The sequence below is a fragment of the Cornus florida genome, unplaced genomic scaffold, assembly GCF_030987335.1.
Source record: "Cornus florida cultivar Cherokee Brave unplaced genomic scaffold, ASM3098733v1 CherokeeBrave_3.0.0_Hap2_Chr06, whole genome shotgun sequence".
NCBI lineage: Eukaryota > Viridiplantae > Streptophyta > Magnoliopsida > Cornales > Cornaceae > Cornus > Cornus florida.
Genome location: NW_026775576.1, coordinates 33,895,204 through 33,921,663, shown reverse-complemented (window position 1 = coordinate 33,921,663; position 26,460 = coordinate 33,895,204). Strand labels below are relative to the sequence as shown.

Below are 26,460 nucleotides of genomic sequence, written 5' to 3'. Positions count from 1 at the left end.
TTAATTGAAATCCATGCTAGCAGGGATTATGCTAGAAATAAATTATGTAATAAAATTTGTGTCCCACCATAATTTACCCACAATACACGCATCATTTAAGCATTAAGCATACGATTCGAAAATAAGATCTAAAGAATTTATCTCTCAAATTCTTATCAACACCTCTATGCCTTTTATTTCAATTTGGATCCCTTAAATCTTTTCGGTTAAATTTCTATGAATATACATAAACCTGGTATGTCATGGGCGTAGTAGTCGGTCAATGGCTAATTAATATAAGGCTGCTTCTGCGAAAAAGAGACGATCGAGGAGGTCCTAATTTCCAAATCAAGTGGGTCTACATGTGGACTAAAGATACAAAGTGCTGCCAAAAAACTAGTATGTGTGGTCTTCCTAATCTTTGTTGTTTTTGGTGGAAAATCTGCCACTGACTTTTCCAAGTCGTCTAAGTCTTCGTTCCATTGGCCCAGTAAAAGGGACCCACAACATTATTTTGCGATAATAATTTAATTTAATTATATTTGTCGCAAAAGACCGATTCTACCCTATGACGAAATAAATCTGTATCGGTTATATTTTTTGAGCGCAGCTTATTGAAATTATTTAAGTTGAATATTGTAAGATGGATGATCAATTGCCACAATTTTTTTTATTTTTTGGTGGGCACATTTTAAAGAGAAATTTGGTAGGGCTGGTAATGAAAAAGCAAGTTCGGTACATTATTGTCCAAGTATTTCATATAATGTCTCACATTATTGTTGTAAAACTCAAGTTCGATACACTATTGTCCAATTATGAAAAATCAAGTTCGGTAAATTTGAATATTGTAAGATGGATGATCAATTACCACACATTATTGTTGTCCGGGTTAGTCACTTAAAGGGGTAATTCAGTCCTTTTAATATTGTAAGGACATTATTGTTCAAGTATTTCATAAACTGTCTCACATGACAAACGCATGCCCAATTAATGGCCATAAATGGATGGACGTTTGCTGGGGTAATCTGCAACAAATTTTAATAATTGAAGGGATTTCTTGCAGGTTTGTCGATAGTTTAAGAGGTTTATTGCATTTTACCGGTAAAAAAAAAATAGTCAAGTGATTATTATTAACAAAAAAGAACACACATTAACAAGACATCGGCTTACTGTATACATGGATGTGCTTACTGTATGCATGGATGAAAAAAATAGGGCTTAATGTGCTTACTATTTCAAGATATCTGCTTGTGCAATGAAGTTTGATAGTGATGTAAAAGAATACTCCCTTCCAAGCCTGCCAAAGACTTCCGAAAGTCTTCTTTCTACGTTTTTAATACACCTTGACAAGTCTACACAACACACACGTTAAGCTTCTCTCTCTCAGCTTTGGAACAGTCTCTTTGATTCTGATGATTAACATTGCTCGAATTCCAGGCGTTACCAAATACCAAGCTTACTGCCCTAACAGCGGACACATGTCCATTATAAGGACATAGCAAAGAGATTGTAAAGAGATAAGGTTAGCATTTGGCAATACGATAAGGTGACACGATTTTTTAAAGATAAGGCTTCCAAATTTGATTTGTATATTATTAATTTTTTATTTTTTAAAAATAAGTTGATGCATTTTAGAAATCTATATGTTCGTAAGAGTTTGCAATTTACAATGTATACGAGCCTTATATGAGCTTTGTGTTCACGAACACAAACGAGCTTAAAATGAGCTCATGTTCACGAGCTTATACGAGCCGAGTTCAACACTGTTCGGGCTCGGCTCGTTTAGTAAACGAGCCTAAAAATTGAGCTCGAGCTTGGCTCGTTTGGTTAACGAAGGAGTCTGAGCCGAGCCCTTAGCGAGCCGAATCTGAATTGTTCATAAACAGCTCGGTTCATTTTTAGTCCTACTGGAGACATATGTAGATGTACTATTGGAGCAGAACAAAGTTTCACATGATCCAATAAGTTTCCCCGAGTCCTCATAAGAGCCAAGTGGGTGTGTGAGTTTGTTGCTGCTAAGTTAAAAAATGAAATTAAAAAAAATTGACAAAGCATTAAAGATGGAAAGAAATTGATATATAAAGACTGAGAATTTTTTTATTTTTATTTTTATTTTTAGCGTAAACATAAACACCCATGATCACATGATGTCCTTAATGGGACTCAAACTGTAAAATCTCTTTACTAATTAAGTTTAAGGTATAGGAAAATGCATATATTGATTTGAGAACTTAGTTTTTATGTGGAATTAAAATAACATGGTCCAATGAGTTAATTGAAATCCATGCTTGCAGGGATTATGCTAGAAATAAATTATGTAATAAAATTTGTGTCCCACCATAATTTACCCACAATACACGCATCATTTAAATATTAAGCATACGATTCGAAAATAAGATCTAAAGAATTTATCTCTCAAATTCTTATCAACACCGCTATGCCTTTTATTTCAATTTGGATCCCTTAAATCTTTTCGGTTAAATTTCTATGAATATACATAAACCTGGTATGTCATGGGCGTAGTAGTCAGTCAATGGCTAATTAATATAAGGCTGCTTCTGCGAAAAAGAGATGATGGAGGAGGTCCTAATTTCCAAATCAAGTGGGTCTACATGTGGACTAAAGATACAAAGTGCTGCCAAAAAACTAGTATGTATGGTCTTCCTAATCTTTGTTGTTTTTGGTGGAAAATCTGCCACTGACTTTTCCAAGTCGTCTAAGTCTTCGTTCCATTGGCCCAGTAAAAGGGACCCACAACATTATTTTGCGATAATAATTTAATTTAATTATATTTGTCGCAAAAGACCGATTCTACCCTATGACGAAATAAATCTGTATCGGTTATATTTTTTGAGTGCAGCTTATTGAAATTATTTAAGTTGAATATTGTAAGATGGATGATCAATTGCCACCATTTTTTTTATTTTTTGGTGGGCACATTTTAAAGAGAAATTTGGTAGGGCTGGTAATGAAAAAGCAAGTTCGGTACATTATTGTCCAAGTATTTCATATAATGTCTAACATTATTGTTGTAAAACTCAAGTTCGATACACTATTGTCCAATTATGAAAAATCAAGTTCGGTAAATTTGAATATTGTAAGATGGATGATCAATTACCACACATTATTGTTGTCCGGGTTAGTCACTTAAAGGGGTAATTCAGTCCTTTTAATATTGTAAGGACATTATTGTTCAAGTATTTCATAAACTGTCTCACATGACAAACGCATGCCCAATTAATGGCCATAAATGGATGGACGTTTGCTGGGGTAATCTGCAACAAATTTTAATAATTGAAGGGTTTTCTTGCAGGTTTGTGGATAGTTTAAGAGGTTTATTGCATTTTACCGGTAAAAAAAAAATAGTCAAGTGATTATTATTAACAAAAAAGAACACACATTAACAAGACATCGGCTTACTGTATACATGGATGTGCTTACTGTATGCATGGATGAAAAAAATAGGGCTTAATGTGCTTACTATTTCAAGATATCTGCTTGTGCAATGAAGTTTGATAGTGATGTAAAAGAATACTCCCTTCCAAGCCTGCCAAAGACTTCCGAAAGTCTTCTTTCTACGTTTTTAATACACCTTGACAAGTCTACACAACACACACGTTAAGCTTCTCTCTCTCAGCTTTGGAACAGTCTCTTTGATTCTGATGATTAACATTGCTCGAATTCCAGGCGTTACCAAATACCAAGGTTACTGCCCTAACAGCGGACACATGTCCATTATAAGGACATAGCAAAGAGATTGTAAAGAGATAAGGTTAGCATTTGGCAATACGATAAGGTGACACGATTTTTTAAAGATAAGGCTTCCAAATTTGATTTGTATATTATTAATTTTTTATTTTTTAAAAATAAGTTGATGCATTTTAGAAATCTATATGTTCGTAAGAGTTTGCAATTTACAATGTATACGAGCCTTATATGAGCTTTGTGTTCACGAACACAAACGAGCTTAAAATGAGCTCATGTTCACGAGCTTATACGAGCCGAGTTCAACACTGTTCGGGCTCGGCTCGTTAGTAAACGAGCCTAAAAATTGAGCTCGAGCTTGGCTCGTTTGGTTAACGAAGGAGTCTGAGCCGAGCCCTTAGCGAGCCGAATCTGAATTGTTCATAAACAGCTCGGTTCATTTTTAGTCCTACTGGAGACATATGTAGATGTACTATTGGAGCAGAACAAAGTTTCACATGATCCAATAAGTTTCCCCGAGTCCTCATAAGAGCCAAGTGGGTGTGTGAGTTTGTTGCTGCTAAGTTAAAAAATGAAATTAAAAAAAATTGACAAAGCATTAAAGATGGAAAGAAATTGATATATAAAGACTGAGAATTTTTTTATTTTTATTTTTATTTTTAGCGTAAACATAAACACCCATGATCACATGATGTCCTTAATGGGACTCAAACTGTAAAATCTCTTTACTAATTAAGTTTAAGGTATAGGAAAATGCATATATTGATTTGAGAACTTAGTTTTTATGTGGAATTAAAATAACATGGTCCAATGAGTTAATTGAAATCCATGCTTGCAGGGATTATGCTAGAAATAAATTATGTAATAAAATTTGTGTCCCACCATAATTTACCCACAATACACGCATCATTTAAATATTAAGCATACGATTCGAAAATAAGATCTAAAGAATTTATCTCTCAAATTCTTATCAACACCGCTATGCCTTTTATTTCAATTTGGATCCCTTAAATCTTTTCGGTTAAATTTCTATGAATATACATAAACCTGGTATGTCATGGGCGTAGTAGTCAGTAAATGGCTAATTAATATAAGGCTGCTTCTGCGAAAAAGAGACGATCGAGGAGGTCCTAGTTTCCAAATCAAGTGGGTCTACATGTGGACTAAAGATACAAAGTGCTGCCAAAAAACTAGTATGTATGGTCTTCCTAATCTTTGTTGTTTTTGGTGGAAAATCTGCCACTGACTTTTCCAAGTCGTCTAAGTCTTCGTTCCATTGGCCCAGTAAAAGGGACCCACAACATTATTTTGCGATAATAATTTAATTTAATTATATTTGTCGCAAAAGACCGATTCTACCCTATGACGAAATAAATCTGTATCGGTTATATTTTTTGAGTGCAGCTTATTGAAATTATTTAAGTTGAATATTGTAAGATGGATGATCAATTGCCACCATTTTTTTTATTTTTTGGTGGGCACATTTTAAAGAGAAATTTGGTAGGGCTGGTAATGAAAAAGCAAGTTCGGTACATTATTGTCCAAGTATTTCATATAATGTCTCACATTATTGTTGTAAAACTCAAGTTCGATACACTATTGTCCAATTATGAAAAATCAAGTTCGGTAAATTTGAATATTGTAAGATGGATGATCAATTACCACACATTATTGTTGTCCGGGTTAGTCACTTAAAGGGGTAATTCAGTCCTTTTAATATTGTAAGGACATTATTGTTCAAGTATTTCATAAACTGTCTCACATGACAAACGCATGCCCAATTAATGGCCATAAATGGATGGACGTTTGCTGGGGTAATCTGCAACAAATTTTAATAATTGAAGGAATTTCTTGCAGGTTTGTCGATAGTTTAAGAGGTTTATTGCATTTTACCGGTAAAAAAAAAATAGTCAAGTGATTATTATTAACAAAAAAGAACACACATTAACAAGACATCGGCTTACTGTATACATGGATGTGCTTACTGTATGCTTGGATGAAAAAAATAGGGCTTAATGTGCTTACTATTTCAAGATATCTGCTTGTGCAATGAAGTTTGATAGTGATGTAAAAGAATACTCCCTTCCAAGCCTGCCAAAGACTTCCGAAAGTCTTCTCTCTACTTTTTAATACACCTTGACAAGGCTACACAACACACACGTTAAGCTTCTCTCTCTCAGCTTTGGAACAGTCTCTTTGATTCTGCCCAGAGCACCCAAAAAACCATGTACCTTTTTCATCTTAGAATCATTATCAGTGTTTATCTCGTCCACCATCTGTTATTCACAGGCGGCACCGGTGATTCGCATGTCCACTATTACTCGGTAGATGACATCGCCATTAACTGTGGCTCCGCTGGTAGTTCATCTGGTTTTGATGGCCGGGAATGGATCGGAGATATAGGATCAACATTTACTTCCCCAAAAGAAGCAAAACCCATATCAATAAGTTCATCAACAACAGTCCACCAATCACCTTTTGCCGATTCTATTCCCTACATGACCGCCCGGATCTCTCGTGCTCAGTTCACCTATACATTTCGACTCAGCCCAGGTCAAAAATTCATTCGCCTACACTTCTATCCAGCTTCATACACTGGTTTTGCAAGATCCAAGGCACTTTTTCATGTTAAAGCAGGTCCTTTCACCCTCCTCAACAACTTCAGCCCTTCCCTTACTGCTGATGCTTTCGGTGTAAGTTATTTTGCCAAAGAGTTTTGTGTCAACTTAGAAGAAAATCAAGTTTTCAACATAACCATTTCTCCGTCTAAAAGCACTAGTTCTTCAAATGATGATGATGTTTATGCTTTTATCAACGGAATTGAGATCGTCTCCATGCCTACCGGTCTTTATTACACTCCCGATGGTCATTTGGGTGCATATATGGTTGGCAACAAGTTTCGATTCGGTATCGATAACGGGACTGCGTTAGAGATGGTTTACCGCTTAAATGTCGGAGGGAGATCCATTTTGTCGGTAGAAGATTTGGGCATGTTCCGTATGTGGTATGAAGACAAGAAATACTTGCTACAATCAAGTCTTTTACGAGTCACTACAAGCAAGATGATCACATACACAAGCATACCCACATATATAGCACCATCTAAAGTTTATCAAACAGCTTGGTCAGTAAATTCGAACCAACAAACAAACCAAGCTTACAATTTCACATGGAAACTACCGGTCGATTTGGGATTCAGATATCTGGTTAGGCTCCATTTTTGTGAGCTTGAACCCATGATCACTCATGGCAGTCAAAAACAGTTTGATCTGCTAATGAACAATAAGGTCGTTGAGAATGATGCAAATGCTATCAATTGGAGTGGTGGAAATGGGGTTGCAATATACAGGGACTATGCGGTCGTGATGGAAGGAGACCGGATGGAGAGCCAGCGTGATCTAATCATAACGTTGCAGCTCAAGTATGTGTCAAGCACTAAAAGAATTGAGGCGACCCTAAAAGGTATTGAGATCTTTAAGTTGACTAACCCGGACAACAATCTCGCCAGCAGTGCGAATAATGTTTCCACGACACATGCTTCGATACCTAGAATCCCAAAACTCCGAAGATTGGTTTTGGCTTTTGGCAGTATAAATGTGATTGGAACAGGTGCAATTCTCATACTCACTCTATTGAATTTCATTGTTTACCATTTAAGTCTTTCAGAATCGAAGTCTAGCAAAATTAACAACTCATCATCATTGGATGAGAAAGAGTTGCACCGACGGTTCTCACTTGTTGAGATCCAGTTTGCCACCAACAACTTTGATGATGGACTAATCATCGGTAAAGGTGGATTTGGTAATGTGTACCAAGGGATGATAGATAGAACAAGATGTGTTGCCATAAAGCGGTTGAATCCGCAATCCAAACAAGGGGCTCATGAGTTTTGGGCTGAGATCAACGTCCTTTCCGAGCTTCGGCACAATCATCTCGTCTCTCTAATTGGCTACTGTGATGATTGTCGAGAGATGATCCTGGTTTATGAGTACATGACCCATGGGACCCTTGCTGACCATCTCCACAAAGCTAGTAGAAATGGTAGTGGTGACTCTCCTCTTTCCTGGGAGCAACGACTCAACATCTGTATCGGTGCTGCACGTGGGTTGGACTTTCTGCATACGAGTAGCGGTGGCCACCATGGAATCATACACCGTGATGTGAAGAGCTCAAATATTTTGTTGGATGAAAATTGGGTAGCTAAGATTTCTGATTTTGGGTTGTCAAAAATGGACACTGCGAATGCATCGCGCACCCACATTAGCACCAACGTAAAAGGCACATTTGGGTATTTGGATCCAAAGTATTTCATGACTCGAAGACTGACTAAGAAATCAGACGTATATGCGTTTGGTGTGGTACTGTTCGAAGTGTTGTGTGGGAGGAGGGCTGTGGATTTAACACTTGCGGATGAGCAGCATAGTCTAGCCATATGGGCCCCAAAATGTATCCGAAAAGGAACAATTGATCAGGTCGTTGATCCCAGTGTGAAGGAGCAAATCTCGGGTCGTTGTTTACGAAGGTTTGTTGAAATTGCCAACAAATGCTTGCATGATCAACCAAATGAACGACCTACAATGGCTGAAATAGTGGCGAGACTTGATTTAATTATATTGGAGTTGCATAGGAGGGATAACTCTTACACAGAGCAAGAGATTATCGATGTTGGTGGGACTTGCAACGAGCATGTTGAAGAGAGTATTTCATCGGAGGACTCTTCTTTAACATCTAGGCATTACAGTCTACCGCCAAAACGGGGCGTGGTCAGCTTAAGAATACTGAATTCCACAAACAAAAGGATTACTTTCACGGACCATGGTCAGGGTGGCGGTTTTGGGACTTGCTTTGGCATAGAAGACCATTTTCAGTGCCAAAACGGACCATGGTCAGGGTGGCGATTTTGGGACTCGCTTTGGCATAGAAGACGACCTTCACTGCCAAAAGTAAATTGTCATCGCTTCTCACTGGCAAAGATTGAAGCCGCCACGAACAACTTCAGTGATTGCTTCCTAATCGGAAAGGGTGGTTTTAGGACTGTTTATGTGGGTTCCATCCAAGACTTGAAGAAGGTTGCTATCAGTCGATGGAATAAGAAAATAAATGCAGCGTATGATAGTTTTTGCAGGGAGTTGGAGGTGCAGTCCCAACTTCGATGCATCAACATCGTGCCCTTGGTTGGGTACTGCTATGATGGGGACGAGATGATCCTAGTGCACGAATACATGGTAAATGGGAGCCTTTCCGATCATCTTCACAATACCAGCAATAATAATCAATGTCTCTCATGGAAGCAGAGGCTCCAAATCTGCATCGGTGTGGCACAAGGACTGAACTACCTTCACAGATGTGTGGAGCAGACAATTGTCCATCTTGACATTAAGCCGTCCAACATTTTCTTGGATCAAAACTGGGTTGCAAAGATTTCAGATTTCGAGTTAAGCAAGTTGGCTCCCAAGGGCGGCTCATTATCCACCTCTCGAATTTGTGGTACATATGGCTATATGGCTCCAGAGTATGCGATGAGAGGACAAGTGTCCGGAAAATCTGATGTTTTCAGTTTTGGCATCATGGTGCTCGAAGTTTTGTCGGGAAGGAAAGTAAATTCTCATACAGATTCTACAGATTTTTGGCAGGATGAGAGGACTCCTCGAAGGAGGACTCTGAGGGAGTGCATAAAAGCAGGGTCATTTGAGCAGATCATTGATCCAAATCTCATTGGGAATACAATATCGCCTCTTTGCTTGAGCGTGTTTGTGAAGATTGCAAGGAAATGCATATCTGAGAGAGAAACTGAACGCCCTCAAATGAATGATGTTGTGCACATACTCAAGCATGCTCTGAAACTGCAGGAAATTGCTGATGGTGCATTGTTTAATGAGGTAATGAATTGCTCTCTCTATTTTCTACCTAAACAATGCACTTCTGTCTTTTCACTTGTAAGCAAATGTTATTCAAATCGAAATCTGATTGGGAGATGGCTTATAATTTAATACCAAATTTTATGGGTTTTTTTTTTTTTTTTTTTCAAATATATATATGTATCTCCTTCAACTACATGCAACATTAGCAATTTACATAATTTTTAAGTATTCTATTAAGTATTTTTCACTCATCTCCGCAGGAAAGAGTAGAAGGAACCAACATTAATGCATATGAGCTTTCTGACTCCATTAATCATTCTTCATCACATCTGCAAGACACCGACTGGATTACTCCTGACGCACCAGATTTGCAAAACATTGAGCTCTCTGGCCCACGCTAAATACTTTATGTTCTTGTGAAACTTGATAAAGGTTGGATTCCATTATTTAATATATATATATATATATATATATATATATATATATAGAGAGAGAGAGAGAGAGAGAGAGAGAGAGAATTCTAAAATACATATATATATATATATATATATATATATATATGCCATCAGCAAAAGTTTGTACCTGTACACTATTCTAGTGTAACAGAGCTCTGAAGAACTTCGATGTTAATTTCTTCAAGAGAAGCACATGAGTCGTTGAGTCTCTTACATTTTACACTAGATTAGAAGCAGATGTTTCTTCAAGAGAAGCACAATATTTCTGATTTTAAAGCATATGAAACTGTCTAGACATTTTTGGCACATCCAAATTGGCAATACTCGAGCATGCTCTGAAACTGCAGGAAATTGCTGATGGTGCATTGTTTAATGAGGTAACCAATTGCTCGCTCTCTCTGTATTTTCTACCTAAACAATGCACTTTTGTATCCTAAACATACTTAAACGACTTCCATTATTAGTATCAAACCAATAACAATTCATAATCTTCTATGATACCTGGGCTCCCGGGGGAGATTTAAGAAAAATTACCAACTTGACCCTTAGCCCAAGTCTCATACTACTCTCCTCAATACATAATCTTACGAAAAAATTACCGCCTGCCTGCCATTTACTCATTGTTATGTTGATTAAAGATTAGTAAATTAAAGAGAAGCTCGAAATTATGCTTTTTGTCGGTGATTATATCAAATCTATATAGGTCAAATGAGAACACCAATGTATTTTCTTAATTCACATCCATCAAACATTAGGCATGAAGAAAAAACTCAACAATTACACAATCCATATTCTATTTCTTAGGCTATGGTTTGGTTATTACTTCTTAGTAAGTAAAGGCAATGCTCACCCATATAATCAGAACAAGAAATTTTACAGTCATCCAAGCAGGGCTACATATATAGCCAAACATTGGACACCTTTTAAAAACTGGACTCTAAACTGTTGAAATCTGTCGACAACATTCTATAGTATGACAAATATCCTCCCTAGTGGAATAGTAGTTCCTGTCCCGTCGGGATGCACATTACATAAAGTAGAACCACTTTACCTGCAAAGTTGCAGTCAGCAAAGAATAGATGAATGCAAAGCTCAACCACCATGCTGAGTCAAACTTGGAGCATAACCAAGAGGACTGAATTTCAGATTCCAAAACCAGTAATTCACTATTGTGGACCGATCAGTTTTGAGCACAATAAGATGATGAGACAAAAGGCTACAGGGAATTAACAATATTATCATGTACTATAGTTGTTAAAGGCTCAAGGCGCACAAAAGCGCAAATGCCTCCTGGAGCTCGCCGCGCGCCCGACTGAAGTAAGGCGCACGTTGAAAAAAAACAAAACAAAACCCACCCAATAAAGTATGAAGATGCAATAGTATATATAAAGATGCAATAATGTTTGGATGCTGCATTAATTGATAGAAAATTTGAGTTCATCTTGCAAAAATCACACGGATGAGCTATTATTACTTTTAAGTCAAATCAAATTTAATTTTCATTAAGCACAAATAAAACGTTTTTGCAAGCTGCAAGCACCATGTTTGGATGCATTAAATAGAAATTATGAATTTATCTTGCAAAAACCACAAGGATCAAGGATGTGCTATATTTTCAAATCAAATCAATCTAATTTTCTATAAGCACCATGATTGATTCTATTTTTCAAATCATTTTTAGGCAAGTGATTGATTGATTAGGTATATCTCTATTATCTGTTTTAACAAGGAGTAAACAAAATCAATCAGGCGCATCATCAAACACATGCAAGGCAGTAAGGCACTAATCTACAGAAACAACAACTAAGCCACAAAAACCTCAAAAAAAACAGAGGACCAACATCATCTAGATTCTAGACAAGCATAAAAATAAATAAAAAAATCTGCCAAAGGCAAAAGGAAAGAACTCAAAGAACTGAAAGAAGAGAGAGCCGAGAGAGGAAGAAGAAGAAGAAGAGAAAAAAAAAATCTGACATTCTGACGAGAGATTCAGAGAGAAGAGAGAAAAGAGAGAAGAAGAGAGAGGAGGAGGAGAGAAGAAGAAGAGAAGGAGAGAGAGAAGGAGAACTTACCGGCAGATCCGAGAGGACCGAGACTGAGAGATCCGGCAGATCCGAGAGCTTCGCAGATATCGCCTTCGCTGCCGGCAGATCTGTCTCTTCTTTCCACTTTTGTTTTTGGTTTTCTTTTTATTTTTTTGTTTTGTAACTTGTAAGTTTTGTAATAAACAAATAAAAAGTAATAAACAAAAAATAAATATTAATAAACAATACAAAACCAAAAAAATAACAAAACAATTAAAAAAATTCCCTTTTTCAAGCAGGCGCGCCTTTTGTGCACCTGTTATACAAAGGCGGCCGCCCTATTGAACCCCAGTGCCTTAAGCCATTGGAGGCGACATGGTGGCGCCTGGAGGCGGCTTGTGCCTCCGGCGCCTTTAACAACTATGTCATGTACTGCGATTTTCCTGAGAAATGTGTCCAATTTTTTGTGCAAATCACTCATTCAAAAGATAACTAAATCATTCCTAATAAAACAAATGAATTGCTCATTTCAGTAAGGTAGACAAGTCACGGTTTAAGTCAGCACATTTTTCATGCAAACTCATTGATGTTTAAAAACTAAATGAACAAAAAAAATAAATAAATAAATAAATAAAAATAAAAAAAATAAAAAACCTATACACACTTATGCAACTGTGATATTTGTTTCACTCAAAACACACACAATATCAATATCATTTGCTGCAACCAATCAATCATAAACAAAAAAGTGACGCAATCAATCAATCATTGCTTCCAAATAATTCCTAATGAATGTCATTCTCATTTCATGGCCTTAAATTATCCCTTAATCAAGTAAACACAAAAGAAAGGTAACAGAGATTATATTTAAGAAACCTGGACAAAAGCATGCATGCCCGGACTGCAGAGAAACTGTGCCACATATATCCCACGTATATCAAGTAGTAAGTACGCTTGGGATATAAACTGAGTTCGCTGAAAGGAACTGTAATGTCTCCATAATGACTGAAGAAAATGAATGAATATGCTCATGGTTGTGCATTCATTTTTATCTTCTTTCCTTCCTTCTCTTTGTAGTTCATAAATACCAAACTCAGGCTGCTGAAGAGATGGGGAAAAGCATTATACAATGTAGTCATTGTAAGGAATGAATTACCCTATTTTTTATATGTACAAAGACTTGGAAAGAGACAGACATTGACAGCAACCAGACTTAAAAGGAGCAAATTAGGTTTTAGTGACTAAAATTATAAAAAATTGTGTTACATTGACCTTAAACTAAAATATATATATATATATATATATATATATATATATATATGTATATATATATATATATATATATGTATATGTATATGTAAACAGCAACAAGACTTAAAGGGGAGAGAGGTAGAAAAAAGTGCTTTAATTAGAGTAACCAGATATGATAGAAATGTGCTTTTGGAGTGTAGTGTGATTGATGTACACAAAACCAATTGAATGAGAAATATATATAGGAAATTGTGCTTTAAAGTGTAGCATGTTTTATGGTATCACAATGGTGAAAAAAAAGGAAGTGTCTTAAAGGTTCACAATCCCAATTCTCACTGAGAGGATAAAAAATGGAGACAATTAAATATAGACCATCTCTAACTCAGGAATTAATTTAAGACATAAAAATCCAACACTTCAATTAACAAACAAGAAAGAAGTGTTTTAAAGGTTCACAACCCCAAATCTTACTTTCCAAAGCAACCAACATCACATAAGGAAATATAAAACACCACACACTAGAAAATAAACAATCTCATGGGACACAATGGAAGTGTTAATACAAGTGAAATTAATTTCCTTTCTATCAACAGTTTAATATACAACTGAGATACCTAAATTGCAGAACACATAGATAGATGGATGGATATATAAAAATGTTATCATTTGTCATTGAATTAGATCTAGCAATTGTCAGACAGCCTTAGACCCGCCATTTCTTAGACAAAGAAAAGATGGATCGAAAGCAGCACTACAACATTTCTTTAACAATACATATACATATGCACGCACACACATACCGATAGATACATACGTGCATATACAGACACACAGCAAGACAGGAGTTTTAGTTTATATTCCCATTTCTTCTTTTTAACCGTCTTTCTAAAAATCGAATGCATTGAAAGATGCACCAACGATATTAAAAACAAGAGGTTAACATCCAAAACACATTAGGCCTCATAAAGTGACAAAGTTCAACGGCAGCCAAAAAGCAAAATTAATGCCAGTGGGCCTGTTAGAACAAAATTTAACCACCATGCATATTTTCTGTGATTGTCAAAAGAAAAAAAAAAAAAAAAAAAAAAAAAGTATATAAGAGGAAGAACATAGATTGCGAGAGATAACCAACCTACAAAATAAACAACTGCCTGAAGGATTAAAGGATTAAATGTACGTAATCTTATCACAGGTAAACAAAGCTAAAACAGAGCAAAACCAGAGGAGCTACATCTGGTTATAAAGCAAAATATCTTAAAAGTCATTCCTCAAGATAATAAATACCCACCAATAAACACATCCTAGACTTACCAATAATCATACAAGATCAATTCAAACAGGTAAAAAATAACAATAACATTAATAATAATCTGCTTCATGAGCATTGGTGGTAATTGGGTAGAAATTATTATACAAACCATACATATGTATATATTTTAGGGAAAATAGTACTTGTGTTAAAATTCAGCTGTCATATGATAGAAATAATTAATGGTCAATCCAGCTCATGCTCATAAGATTAAAATGTATACAAAGTATATTCTGAATGGGGTTTTAATCATTGAAATCATTTCCATCTAACAACTCTCAAACAAGATTTTCGAAAAAGCAAACGTTTATAAGCATCTTTATATAGAGTCAGCAGAAGCCCAAAATTAATATCTAAAAACACATATTATAATATACAAAAATAAACACCCACATATCTCTATATATAAGTGTGTGTGTGTAGAGAGAGAGATTAGAAACTGCTACCAAAACAGAAGAGAGAACAGGGGCAAAGAATCGGAAAATGAAATAACTGCAGTCTTCTGAGTTCCAGAGGACGAAATCTGGATACCACCAACGAATGTGAATGTGATTTTGAATGATATCAAAAGGGTTAAGAGTTAGATAGAGAGAACATATATATATATATACACACACAGACATATACAAGTATATCGACCTTATACCTTCAAGTTTTCTTCTAGGGTTCCACAGTGGCGAGGAAGAGTGTTCGAGGTGTTAAGAGAGGAAGATGCGAGGTGAGGTCATCTGGTCTGAGGTGGAGTCAGAGGTCGACGATTCAATTCAATCAGGTTATACGGCTAAGTTATTTTTGTTATGTTTTGATTAAAAAATAATAATAATAAATTACTTAAGTTTTGGGTTAACCAAACACCAAAAAATAAAAATAAAAAATATTTTCTAAAAAATATTTTACTTGCAAACAAACGGAGCCTCAAATCCAAATCTAATGGGGAGATGCTTATAATACCATTTGGTGAACTGGGATAAGATGTGCTCCCCGCTTCACAAGGGGGGCTTGGGCATTCAGAAATTGAATTTGTTCTACAATGCTTTGTTGGGCAAATGGCTTTGGAGATTTGGAGGGGAGAGGCCTCGCCTTTGGAGGAGGGTCATTGCTTGTCGACATGGGGAGGGCGATGGTGGGTGACTGTCTAGGGAAGGGAGAGGTCCAGCGGGGATGGGCACTTGGACGTGTGTCCGGAAGGGGTGGGTTGAGGTTTCCAAACGTATCCGATTCAGAGTTCGGGCGCGAGCCACATCAGGTTTTGGGAGGATTGCTGGTGTGGGGACTTAGCTTTGTCTCGTAGGTTTCCTCGGTTATTCAGGATCTCTTCAAGAAGACATGCTTTGGTTGCTGACAATTATCTGCTTGATAGCGAAAGGTTGACTTGGGAGGTGCATTTTCATAGATAGTTTCATGATTGGGAGCTGAGGGAGGTTGCAGAGTTCTTAGCCTTGCTCTATAGCCAGGTGGTGGAGGGGGCGGGAATGGATGAGATGGTGTTGGAGGTTACTCCAAGAGGGGTGTTTTTTTTTTTTCCCAATAAGTAAGAGTTTTATAGAAAGCGTTCAAAAGGGGAACGCGTCCCCAATACAAAAACATAAATAAAAAATAAAAATAAAAAAGGAGCGCTAAGACCCCAATGTAGCCAAGAAATCTATCATGGCCTCAGGAGCACAACAATGTCTACCCGAGCCCCAAAAGCATAAAGAGCTAATAAAGGAAAACTTGAGAGCACCAATTGAAGATTCCTCACCCTCAAAGGTTCTTCTATTACGCTCCCTCCACAAACACCACCAAAGACACAAAGGTGCCATCTTCCAAGGACCCCTGGCATGAGAACCCACACAACTCCCTTTCCAAGCCTCCATCAAACCTTTCGTGGATCCAGGCATGACCCAAGTAACCCCAAAAAGTCCCAAAAGAAGAATCCAACAGTCAAAAGCCACTGGACAATGCAACAGAAGATGATTCACTGACTCGCCATTACGCTTACACATGTAGCACCGGTTGACAATGATTAACTTTCTCCTCCTCAAATTGTCAATCGTCAAAATCTTACCCCACACCGCAGTCCACGTAAAGAATGCCACTTTAAGCGGCACATTAGATTTCCACACCGTCTTCCACAGAAACCCCCCAGTTGTACCAGAAAGACAACCAAAAAAAGATCTCACGCAAAACGTGCCCCGAGAAGAAGGAATCTAAACCAAAGCATCCCTTCCTTCACCACGAATCACCTAACGGTACAAGAGTTCCAGAAAACTGTACACCTCTACCAGCTCCCAGTCCTGGACAGATCTGCGAAAACAAACTTCCCAGATTAACCTTCTGTTATCAAGCCTATAACAGTCAGTAGCCTGTCTATCCACAGCAATCTGAAACAGTCTCGGAAACAAACGAGCAAGAGTATGATCAACACACCACCAACCCTCCCAAAAACTAATCTCCCTTCCATCCTGAACTCTAAATCTAATATGTTTAGAAAATTCATTCCATCCTTTCCGAATAAATTTCCAAACCCCCACCCCTCCAAGAATCAAAACCAAACATGAAACCCACCCCTTGGCCTCTTCCCCAAAACAACCAACCAAAACTCTCCTCCATAACCTATGCCGCTCCACTCCAAACCTCCACAACCACTTCCCTAGCAAAGCCCTATTGAAAGGGCCAATTCTCCTAATACCTAGGCCCCTAGACTGAATAGGCTTACACACCTGCTCCCACCTGACGAGGTGAAATTTAAACTCCTATCCAGATCCTCCCCACAGAAAGTTCGTCTGAAGTCTCTCAATTGAATCAGCAACCGAGGACGGAATCTGGAACAGTGTAAGATAATAAGTAGGGATATTCGATAAAGTGCTCTTCAACAGAGTAATCCTCCCACCTTTCGAAAGATACTGCTTCTTCCACCCTGGAAGCCTCCTCTCCACCCTATCAACCACTGGATTCCAAACACCCACTGTCCTAGAAGAGACCCCCAACGGCATGCCCAAATAGGAAATCGGAAGAGAACATACCCCACAACCAAGAACCGAAGCCAACCTATCCATATTTGGTACCTTCCCCACTAGAATCAAAGCACTCTTCCCCACATTAACTTTCAAACCCGAAACTGCTTGAAAGCAAATCAACACCGCTCTCAAGTAACATAGCTGGGACTCCACCGCCTCGCAGAAAACCAGAGTATCATCCGCAAAAAGCAAATGAGAAATAACCAACCCTTGACCCTCCCTACCCCACCCTGAAACCCTTAATGAAACCCAACTCCACGGCCCTCCCCATCAACCTACTGAGAGCCTCCATCACAATAATGAACAAGAACGGGGACAATGGATCCCCCTGTCTCAATCCCCTTGAGCTGCTGAAAAAACTGGTCGGAGACCCATTCACCAAAACTAAGAATCTCGCTGAAGAAATACAAAACTCAATCCATCTCCTCCATCTCAGCCCAAAGCCCAATCTCTCCGTCATATAAAGAAGGAAACTTCAACTCACATGATCATAAGCTTTTTCCTTATCGAACTTACACAAAACCCCCGGAATACCACTCCTCAACCTAGCATCCACACACTCACTAGCAATGAGTATTGAGTCTAGGATCTGGCGTCCACCTATGAAAGCATTATGCATCTCCGAGATAACATCATCCAAAACGTCTCTCAATCTCAAAGCAAGAACTTTAGCTATCAATTTGTAAATGCAACCCAACAAACTAATAGGTCTAAAGTCCTTCACATCAGATGCACTCCCTTTCTTCCGAATAAGAGCAATAAAAGAAGCATTCAGGGATTTCTCAAACCTCCCCTGCATATAGAAAGCATGGAATGTGCCCATCACATCACCCCTAACCACATCCCAACTCTCCAAAAGGAAACGCATTGTAAAACCATCCGGGCTTGGAGCTTTATCTCCATTACAGGTCCTTAACGCCTTCAACACTTCTTCTTCGGAAAACGGTATCTCCAACCCCTCTCTAGAGGTAACAGAAATCGAATCAAACTCAAGGCCATCCAAACGAGGCCTCCACACACCCGGCTCAGAGAACAAGTCCTGGTAAAAACCAGCAATCCCTCTATGTACATCCTCCTCCCTAACCAGAAACTCCCCATTAACAGAAATCCTCCCAATATGATTACTGCTCCTATTGGCATTAGCAAGTCGATGAAAAAAGTTGGTATTTTTGTCACCCTCCTTAAGCCATAAAGCCCTAGATTTCTGTCTCCATGAAATATCTTCCGAATAGGCGATCTCAGCAAGCTCTGCTTGGCACACAGCCCTCCTATACCTCTCTGACCCTCATCAAGACCACTCATACCTTCCCTCCAATCAATGTCTGCCAAAGCTCTGCCTTTCCTCCATTCCAAGTTCCCATACACCTCCTTATTCCACTTTTTAAGCTCCAGCTTTAACGCCCTAAGCTTCCTAGCAAGGATAAAACTTTGATTACCTGTCACAAAGCACCCCTCCCACCAAGATCTCACACATTCCTGAAAATTCTCCACCCTAAGCCACATATTCTCAAATCAAAACGGGGTAATCCTCGACCTCAAACCACCACAGTTTAACACTAGGGATATGATCTGACGTCAATCTAGCCAAAGCTACCTGAACCACATCCGGGAACTTCTCCTCCCAAGAGGGGTGTTTGAGGTTAGAGCTTTTTTATCACAGCCTTTCAGAGATCCTAGGTCTACCCCTTTCCGTGGAAGAAATTTTGGAAGTCAAAAGCCCCATTGAAGGTGGCATTCTTTAAGTGGGGAGCCGCTTACGGAAGTATTCTTACCCTTGACAATCTCAGGAGGAGACAACAGATTGTGGTTAACTGGTGTTGTATGTGTAAGAAGATGGAGGAGTCCGTGAATCATCTTCTTCTGCACTGCCCAGTGGCTAGAGACGTTTGGGCTATGTTTTTTATTGTGTTTAGCATGTCTTGGCCCTCTTGGGTGTTCCCAAGATCCACAGTTGAGTTGATTGAGGCTTGGAGAGGGTGTCTAGGGAAGAGCCAAGCCAGGGATGTTTGGAGGGCCACTCCCCTTTGTTTATGGTGGGGCTTGTGGTGTGAGAGAAATAGGAGATCCTTCAAGGGTGAGGAGACACCTGTTTGGTCTCTCAAATACAAGATATTGTATTCTTTATTTTTTTTGGGTTAATGGGCGCAATTGTAAATCTTTGGGACATCTTTTGGATTTTGTGGATAGCTTAAAGCTATAGTAGTCGCCTTTGGCGTCTTGTGTATTCTTTTGGGAGCGTTCCCCTCTTGAGCGCCTTTTATGAAATCTTACTTATCAAAAAAATAAGTCCACTAAAATTTTTTATGTAGTTTACTACTAGTTTGATATAATTTCTATAGCAAAGAATGGTCTAGGACAATTCAACCAAATAGGTTGGATTATCCAACTTGTTCATTATTTGACTTGAACATTTCTTTTATGCATACATTTTAAAATAATGACAATTAATTCTAAAATATTGTTCTAAACCTTATACTAAAAGTATCACAAATTTTCTTTAAAGCAATCCTCAGTTTCTGACAATTGGTATACACACCAAAAATTTTATGGATTTTTTTTAATAAATATATATTATATGTAACTTCCTCAACTACAAGTAACATTTAGCAATTTACATAAATTTTAAAGTATTCTACTAGGTATGTTCGCTCATCTTCACCGCAGGGAGGAGTAAAAGGAACCAACTTTAGTTCAGATGAGTTATCCTCGTCCGATTGGCATCCTGACTCCATTAATCATTCTTCATCACATTTGCAAGACATTGAGCTCTCTGGCCTTAGTGGCCTATGTTGAATAACTTATGTTCTTTTAAAACCAAATATAGATTGGATTCCATTTTTAAGATATATATATATAATTATATATACACACTGAAACAATGTAATACTATTTATTGTTCTTTTTCCTTCCTTGAATATCTTTTACTGAAATTTTCATTTATGGATAAAAAATTAGTAGTTTATTATAATGTACCACTGAAAGCAATTCTTCCCATGAACTTGAGTTCCTAAAAGCTCAGATCCAAAGGTGCAAACCTCTGGTTAATTAAGCTCGTTCAAGATGACTATTGCAGAAATTGATTCATCTGTGACATCTACCCATCACATGATTCCAAGCAACAGATTCGCTGAACAACTCTTGGGTAAACTAAACTTTTTGATTACCTTCCTCGCGTATGTATAAGACCGAATCCATTCAATTTCTAACCCTGTAAAATGATAATCAAATCACAATATACTCAACTCGATTTATGGCTCTCTCTTTGAGTAACTTCAAGGCCTACAAAAATCTTCTTTCTTAGCTTTTGAGGGAGTTCAATTACCTATCTCCAATCTTTCTGACAATATTTTTCTGTTGAAAGTTTGGAGATACCATTGATTGATCATTTGATTTGATTTTTGGGGATATTAAATTTTCAGGAATATTAATTCCTAAATGAATTTTCTGGTACAAGCAGCAATTTGATCATAAGTTAATTTTCACGAAAAGAATTGGAACTTATCGAGCTAAGGAATGGCAGTAAAAAATAATCATCCATGACTTTAAATGGTGAAGAAATATTTTCCATGACAAATCTCGAATGGGAAGCTCTAACAAACTTTCATTCCAGTCTGAAGGGTTCTTAGAGGTGAAATTTCCCAATGATGTACAGATCAATGCATAGCCATGGAGATTTGCTGGTCAATCTTTGTTTTCTATTGAGTACTAAACAATGTAACTTTTTCCCTATTTGTTTTCTATTGAGTACTAAAACCATTATAAGTGATTTTGAGTACCCATGATTTTAATTATGAAATTGTTATAAAGCATTTCATTTGACAGAACAAGACTCATGCAAATTGTAACCACAACTCAACAGTAAACCACAAATAAGAATATAGTAATATATGAAACAACAACAACAACCAAAAAAAAAAATTTGTTTCTTAAATGTATTTTTTGTAGATACATTACTACCTTAAACATTTTTTTTATCAAGAGATAAGTAAAGCATGGAATGCAAGTTTCACAACACAGAATGAAATGAAAAGTAAAATATAAGTATGACAGCTTACATTATATATAGAAGAAAATGAAAAAGGGAAGCAATAGTCAAGCAGGAGGACCAAAATTTTTTTTTTTTTTCAATGAATAGCAGGAGGACAATTTATTTAATATACAAACATATCTTTCTAATTCCTCCAGTAACAAAACATTCACTGAACAAGAGTGGCATTGTTGAGACACAATGGGGACCTATTTGACAAGAATTCCAGGTCTATATTGACAAAGTGGATTAGAACATACAATTGCATAAAACCCTCTCCACTTTCAATTTTGGCTCAATTCCTCCTCCAAAAAAATTTGACCTAAATCCCCCGGAATATCCACTTTGTTATTTTCTCCAGTAGCCTACATTTCTAGAGTTGTTCATAGTATCTACTCAAATTAAGCAAACATTCATCCTCTCATGCCATTACAAACTTCAAAAATAAACACAGCTTTTTTACTGTAATATTGAACTTTGCTGTCCCTTTTATAAGCTCCAGAGCTAAATGACGGTAATCCATTTTCCTAAAAGGCATTTCAGCTCAGCTTCACAATCAATCAATTAAAACAAATTCTATAGACATGAACAATCAATCCACATACATAAACATGTGCATATCTGCAAGTGTAAATTTGTACTCAATTAACCAAGTTTACACAGTAAGGTTTCATTGATTAGAAAATTGAGTGCATGAGGAACAAAAACAGTACATCATATCTTCACCATCTAATTCAAACCTAAGAAGAATGAATGTGCTATGACCTAGAACAACCAATTGGCTTAAGAAGAGTTGTTCAACTCCCCTCTCCCCCAGATCTAATTGAATTTAGTTTACTCTTGACGTATCAGAGTATTGAGTAACAGTCTTTGTGCCACAATTGGTATTTGAGCAAATCGATTGTGAATTTTCAACTATCAAAAACAAAACAAAAAACAAAATTGTGTTGAAACCAATTGAAGAAAACGCAGAGCTAATTTGGGTGCAGAACCAGAATATATATATATATGATATTTTTTTCCCTCTCATAATTTTGAGGTTAAAGTATAATCAGCTTGACAAAATTGGAATCATCAAGAAACTCAGATCATAAACATTTTGCACAACATACTAACACGAAACCAATGTAACATGAATGATAATATCAAAGACAAATAATTCAACATAATAACATGCCTTATCAATTTGCTCTCTTCCTCTTCTTTGACTTCTTTGTATGAAATTGTGTTTCCTTTTTAGGCAACTTTGCAGACGGTTTCCGCTTCTTGCTCTTCAGTTTTTGTGGCACTGGCTCTGCTTTGACATCTTCCCCTGCTGAGGAGGTGTCACTCGCAGAACCATCTTCATCTGAACTAAGGATCAAGTCCTCCACAACATCTTCATCGAAAGCTGTATCTTTCGGTAGTTCCTTTGGTATCTTCTTCTTTTTCTTCTCTTTCTTGTCTCTAGGATGTTTGGTCCTGCAATGATATAACTTGGTTCAGACAAACAACAACAAATGCAACAGAAGATAAGCACAACAGGTGTGTGGGTGTGGGTGTGGGTGTGGGTGTATGAGAGAGCAATTTAGTTATCATACTTGGAATCACTTCCTGGTAACCAAGAGGAACTAAAGACAGCAGCACCTTCCTCATCCCTAGTATCATCATCATCGTTTTCTGGTATCTTATTCCCAAAGACAGACGAGTGTTCACCCACAATTACACTGGAAATTGCATGTCCATAGCAAAGTGGCAACTTTAACAAATCAATCCAAATATAATAAATTAAAATCTCAATAAATATATATCAGATAGCATGTTTATGAACCTGGATTCCCTCAATGAGATATTTCTTTGTTGTGCTCTTTGACGCAAAGTTGCAGCATATTGCGACAGAGGGCTAGTCCCTGACTTCTTCTCATCCTATAGCGGAATAGAGTAAGGTTAATCAGCTTCTACAAGACAAAGAATCAAGCAAAATGTAAGAATAAAGTTAGCAACGAGAGATGCATGAATAATAAAAGATTATATCAAGCATATCTTTTGGTTTGACACATCAACTTGATCCACATCACGTGTACACTTCAAAACGTGTAAAGCACCCATCTGTAGACCAGCACTATTCAGATACGATTCCGGATGTGTTGGACACACATACAATTAATTGGACACTTCCTTGCACGTCTGTCGCACAAAAGCAACAGCTCAAAAGATCTTGACTGATTAGGAATTTCCCAAACATACTCCATCAGTATGTTCTCATTCAACATGGATAATAAGCAAAGTTTCCATTAAGGAAAGTCAAGTCACATAGACACTATAATTCACGCCATGTCCTAATGTTAAACATTTCCAGAATAACTTAATCTGACCCTAGATAGACATGTACAAACACTCAACAGCTTTACCTCGGTCCACGTAGCAAAAACCCATTGACTGATTAGGAATTTTCCCAAACATACTCCATCAATATGTTATAATTCAACATGGATAATAAGCAAAGTTTCCATTAAGGAAAGTCATGTCACATAGACACTATAATTCACGCCATGTCCTAGCGTTAAACATTTGCAGAATAAATTAATCTGACCCTAGACAGACATGTATAAGCACTAAACGGTTTTACCTCGGTCCACATAGCATAAAACCCATGTAATTGCATTTTGCACCACCCACAGATTATGCACTACCATAGTAACCTCAGCTTTCAAGCTCATCTAAAAGTTCACTAGCTCGAAATGATTGTCGTAAGCAACTAAATCATAACTATAAGTACAAAACAGCAGAAACAATCCCAATTTTGTTTCAGCACACTGTTTAGTCAACCATAAGTCTGTAAATTGGTCGACTCCAAGGGTTCCAGTCCATTTTAACCCACAGATTGGACTAACTGTTTTAATTTAAAACAACAAAATAAAAATACAATATCAGTTAATAACAAAGTCAATCACAGCGAGGAAGGAGACATGGAAAAAAATATTTAAAAAATAAATAATAAAAAATAAAAAAAGAAGAAGGAGAGGAAACATGGATGTGCCGACCTCAAGAAAAGATGTAGCTGCAGGATCATTTGGTAGAAATGAAACTGACAAGCGCTTTTTATTTGTAAACTCAGAATTGGCCTCAATCTGTGACATGGAACAGCAGACAGATTAGCGATACACCATGAGCCTAATTACATGTGAAAAAATGATTGATTTAACTACAGGATAGCTAAATAAAGAGAAAAGCCATGTCTTTTTTTTTTTTTTTTTTTACACATCTCTTGTTCAACCAAGCTTTAGCAAGTGATTGTCAGTCTTAAAGAAATACCTGACGAATTAGCTGCCTCATTTCTCGACGGAACCTCTCAATTTTTGTCGATTTGCAGAAATTACGAAGCCGCACAAGAGGAATAAAAGACAACTCGAAGAAAGCAACAGAATAGCTCCATTGAGCTAAATGTTCTGTGAGCTCCTCAACCACAGAAAAAACACATGGCTCTTGAAACTCGCGTGTCTTTAAGGTTGCTTTCCTTACCTGCCATATGCAAAATTTACCAAATTCACATAACTTGCAAAAATAATAAACAAAAAGACAACCACTGGTAGTACCTTCAGTACGGTACGCAAATCAACAGCTTTGTCAAGACGTCCAGTAAGGGGTCTATTCAGTTCTTTCATCTCCAGCATGTCTAAAAGGAGCATAGAAACAGGTATAAATGTACTGGTGGAAGCAGCAATTCGATTGAGCATCCTAGCACAACGCAATCTGAGGGGCAAGTATTCAGCAGTAGGTACTAAACGAGCTACCCCAGAAATTATTTGAGTCAATGGGTAAGCAAGAGGTATAAAATCAGCTTCTGAACTATATGAACAGATGGCTCCAGTCCAAAGCTCAAGGCAATTCATATACTTCCATTCATAAACCTTTCTGAATGCTTCCTATAGAACAGTCAGGTCAGTATGACAAATAAGTGAAAAAAACTGGGAATCAGGTCTTTAAGAAGCAAGGAACAAATGTTAATTTAAATCAGGTAAACAATATTTTGTATGTCTTTGGGCTACTTATCCAGCTTTTCTTACATGGCATTGAAAACTAAAGCTGCATGGTAGCAGCTTTGAAACTAAAGCCTACATCAGTAGACTAATTAGTGCAAGATAAAAATTTCAACAACACTGAAAATAGAGACAAATACCTAAAAACAATTCGAGGGAGGAGAAGAGTTGAGACTCTCTCTCACTAAATTTTCTCTCTAAAATTGTTGCAAGTAACCATGTTATTCAATTTTCCTTGCAAATTCCTCTCTGATTCCTTCTTGTTTCTCTTCATGATTACCAATTTGTACTTGAATTTAGTTAGTTTCGTGATCTGTTCTAATTGTTCCGCTAATTTGGGTGTACATTTACGATTGGTTTAGAATTTGGATTGATAAATCGCCGGCGTTTGCTTTCCCGGGAAATTTCTGTGTCTGATTCTAAAACCTCTCTCCCCTTGGAGATATGGAGTCGAACGATACTGAAGTAGAGGAAGTTTCTGTGCTTGGTGATGTTGGGGATGAGCCCTGCACTGAATCTGTTCGAATGTTTGTTTGTCCTGAAGAGGATGATAGCAAGATCAAAGAGGATACACATATGGAGGACATTGAAGGTGAATGTGTGGAGAAATCGAAACTAAATCAGGAGTACAACGAGATGGTTGCTCTGAGGAATGATCTGTGTGATTCAACAGGAGAATATGGAATTGTGATCTTTTGCTTCAAGGCAATTGGAAGAAAATTATGGTAATTGTGGAGGCCACGGAGGTGGTTGATTTGGTGCTCGTGGTGGGTGGAATGATGGTAGAGGTCGCGGATATTATGGTAGTGGTGGTTTAAAAAAACCATGGTG

The 26,460-nt window shown here is 37.4% G+C and overlaps 2 protein-coding genes across 6 annotated transcripts in view; one reads left to right on the top strand and one right to left on the bottom strand.

Moving 5' to 3' along the window:
* Window positions 1-5,752: 5,752 nt before the first annotated feature.
* On the top strand, window positions 5,753-10,306 carry LOC132311306 (receptor-like protein kinase FERONIA). Its single transcript, XM_059809179.1, has 2 exons — window positions 5,753-9,563; window positions 9,806-10,306. Exons 1-2 carry the CDS (start codon window positions 5,910-5,912, stop codon window positions 9,944-9,946), a joined length of 3,795 nt encoding a protein of 1,264 aa, XP_059665162.1. The 5' UTR covers window positions 5,753-5,909; the 3' UTR covers window positions 9,947-10,306.
* A 627-nt stretch (window positions 10,307-10,933) lies between these two features.
* Window positions 10,934-26,460, bottom strand: part of LOC132311307 (nucleolar complex-associated protein 2) — a 30,883-nt gene continuing 15,356 nt past the window's right edge. The window contains exons 6-12 of one of the 5 annotated variants that reach the window (XM_059809184.1): window positions 25,186-25,515; window positions 24,905-25,111; window positions 24,634-24,720; window positions 23,421-23,515; window positions 23,191-23,316; window positions 22,788-23,071; window positions 10,934-11,051 (exon numbers count right to left, since the gene is read on the bottom strand). In XM_059809184.1, the coding sequence (XP_059665167.1) occupies window positions 22,792-23,071; window positions 23,191-23,316; window positions 23,421-23,515; window positions 24,634-24,720; window positions 24,905-25,111; window positions 25,186-25,515 (1,125 nt within the window). In that variant the 3' untranslated portion in view covers window positions 10,934-11,051; window positions 22,788-22,791. Of the gene's footprint in view, window positions 11,052-12,684; window positions 13,126-22,588; window positions 23,072-23,189; window positions 23,317-23,420; window positions 23,548-24,633; window positions 24,721-24,904; window positions 25,112-25,185; window positions 25,516-26,460 lie in introns of those variants that run through there. The other 4 variants (XM_059809181.1, XM_059809183.1, XM_059809180.1 and 1 more) reach the window with 4 other exon arrangements.

Bases quoted from the DNA above. Each gene is read 5' to 3' on its own strand.
- LOC132311306 (XM_059809179.1), top strand. From the start codon at position 5,910: ATGTACCTTTTTCATCTTAGAATCATTATCAGTGTTTATCTCGTCCAC. The intron at 9,564-9,805 runs GTAATGAATTGC...TCATCTCCGCAG, and splicing joins ATGGTGCATTGTTTAATGAG to GAAAGAGTAGAAGGAACCAA.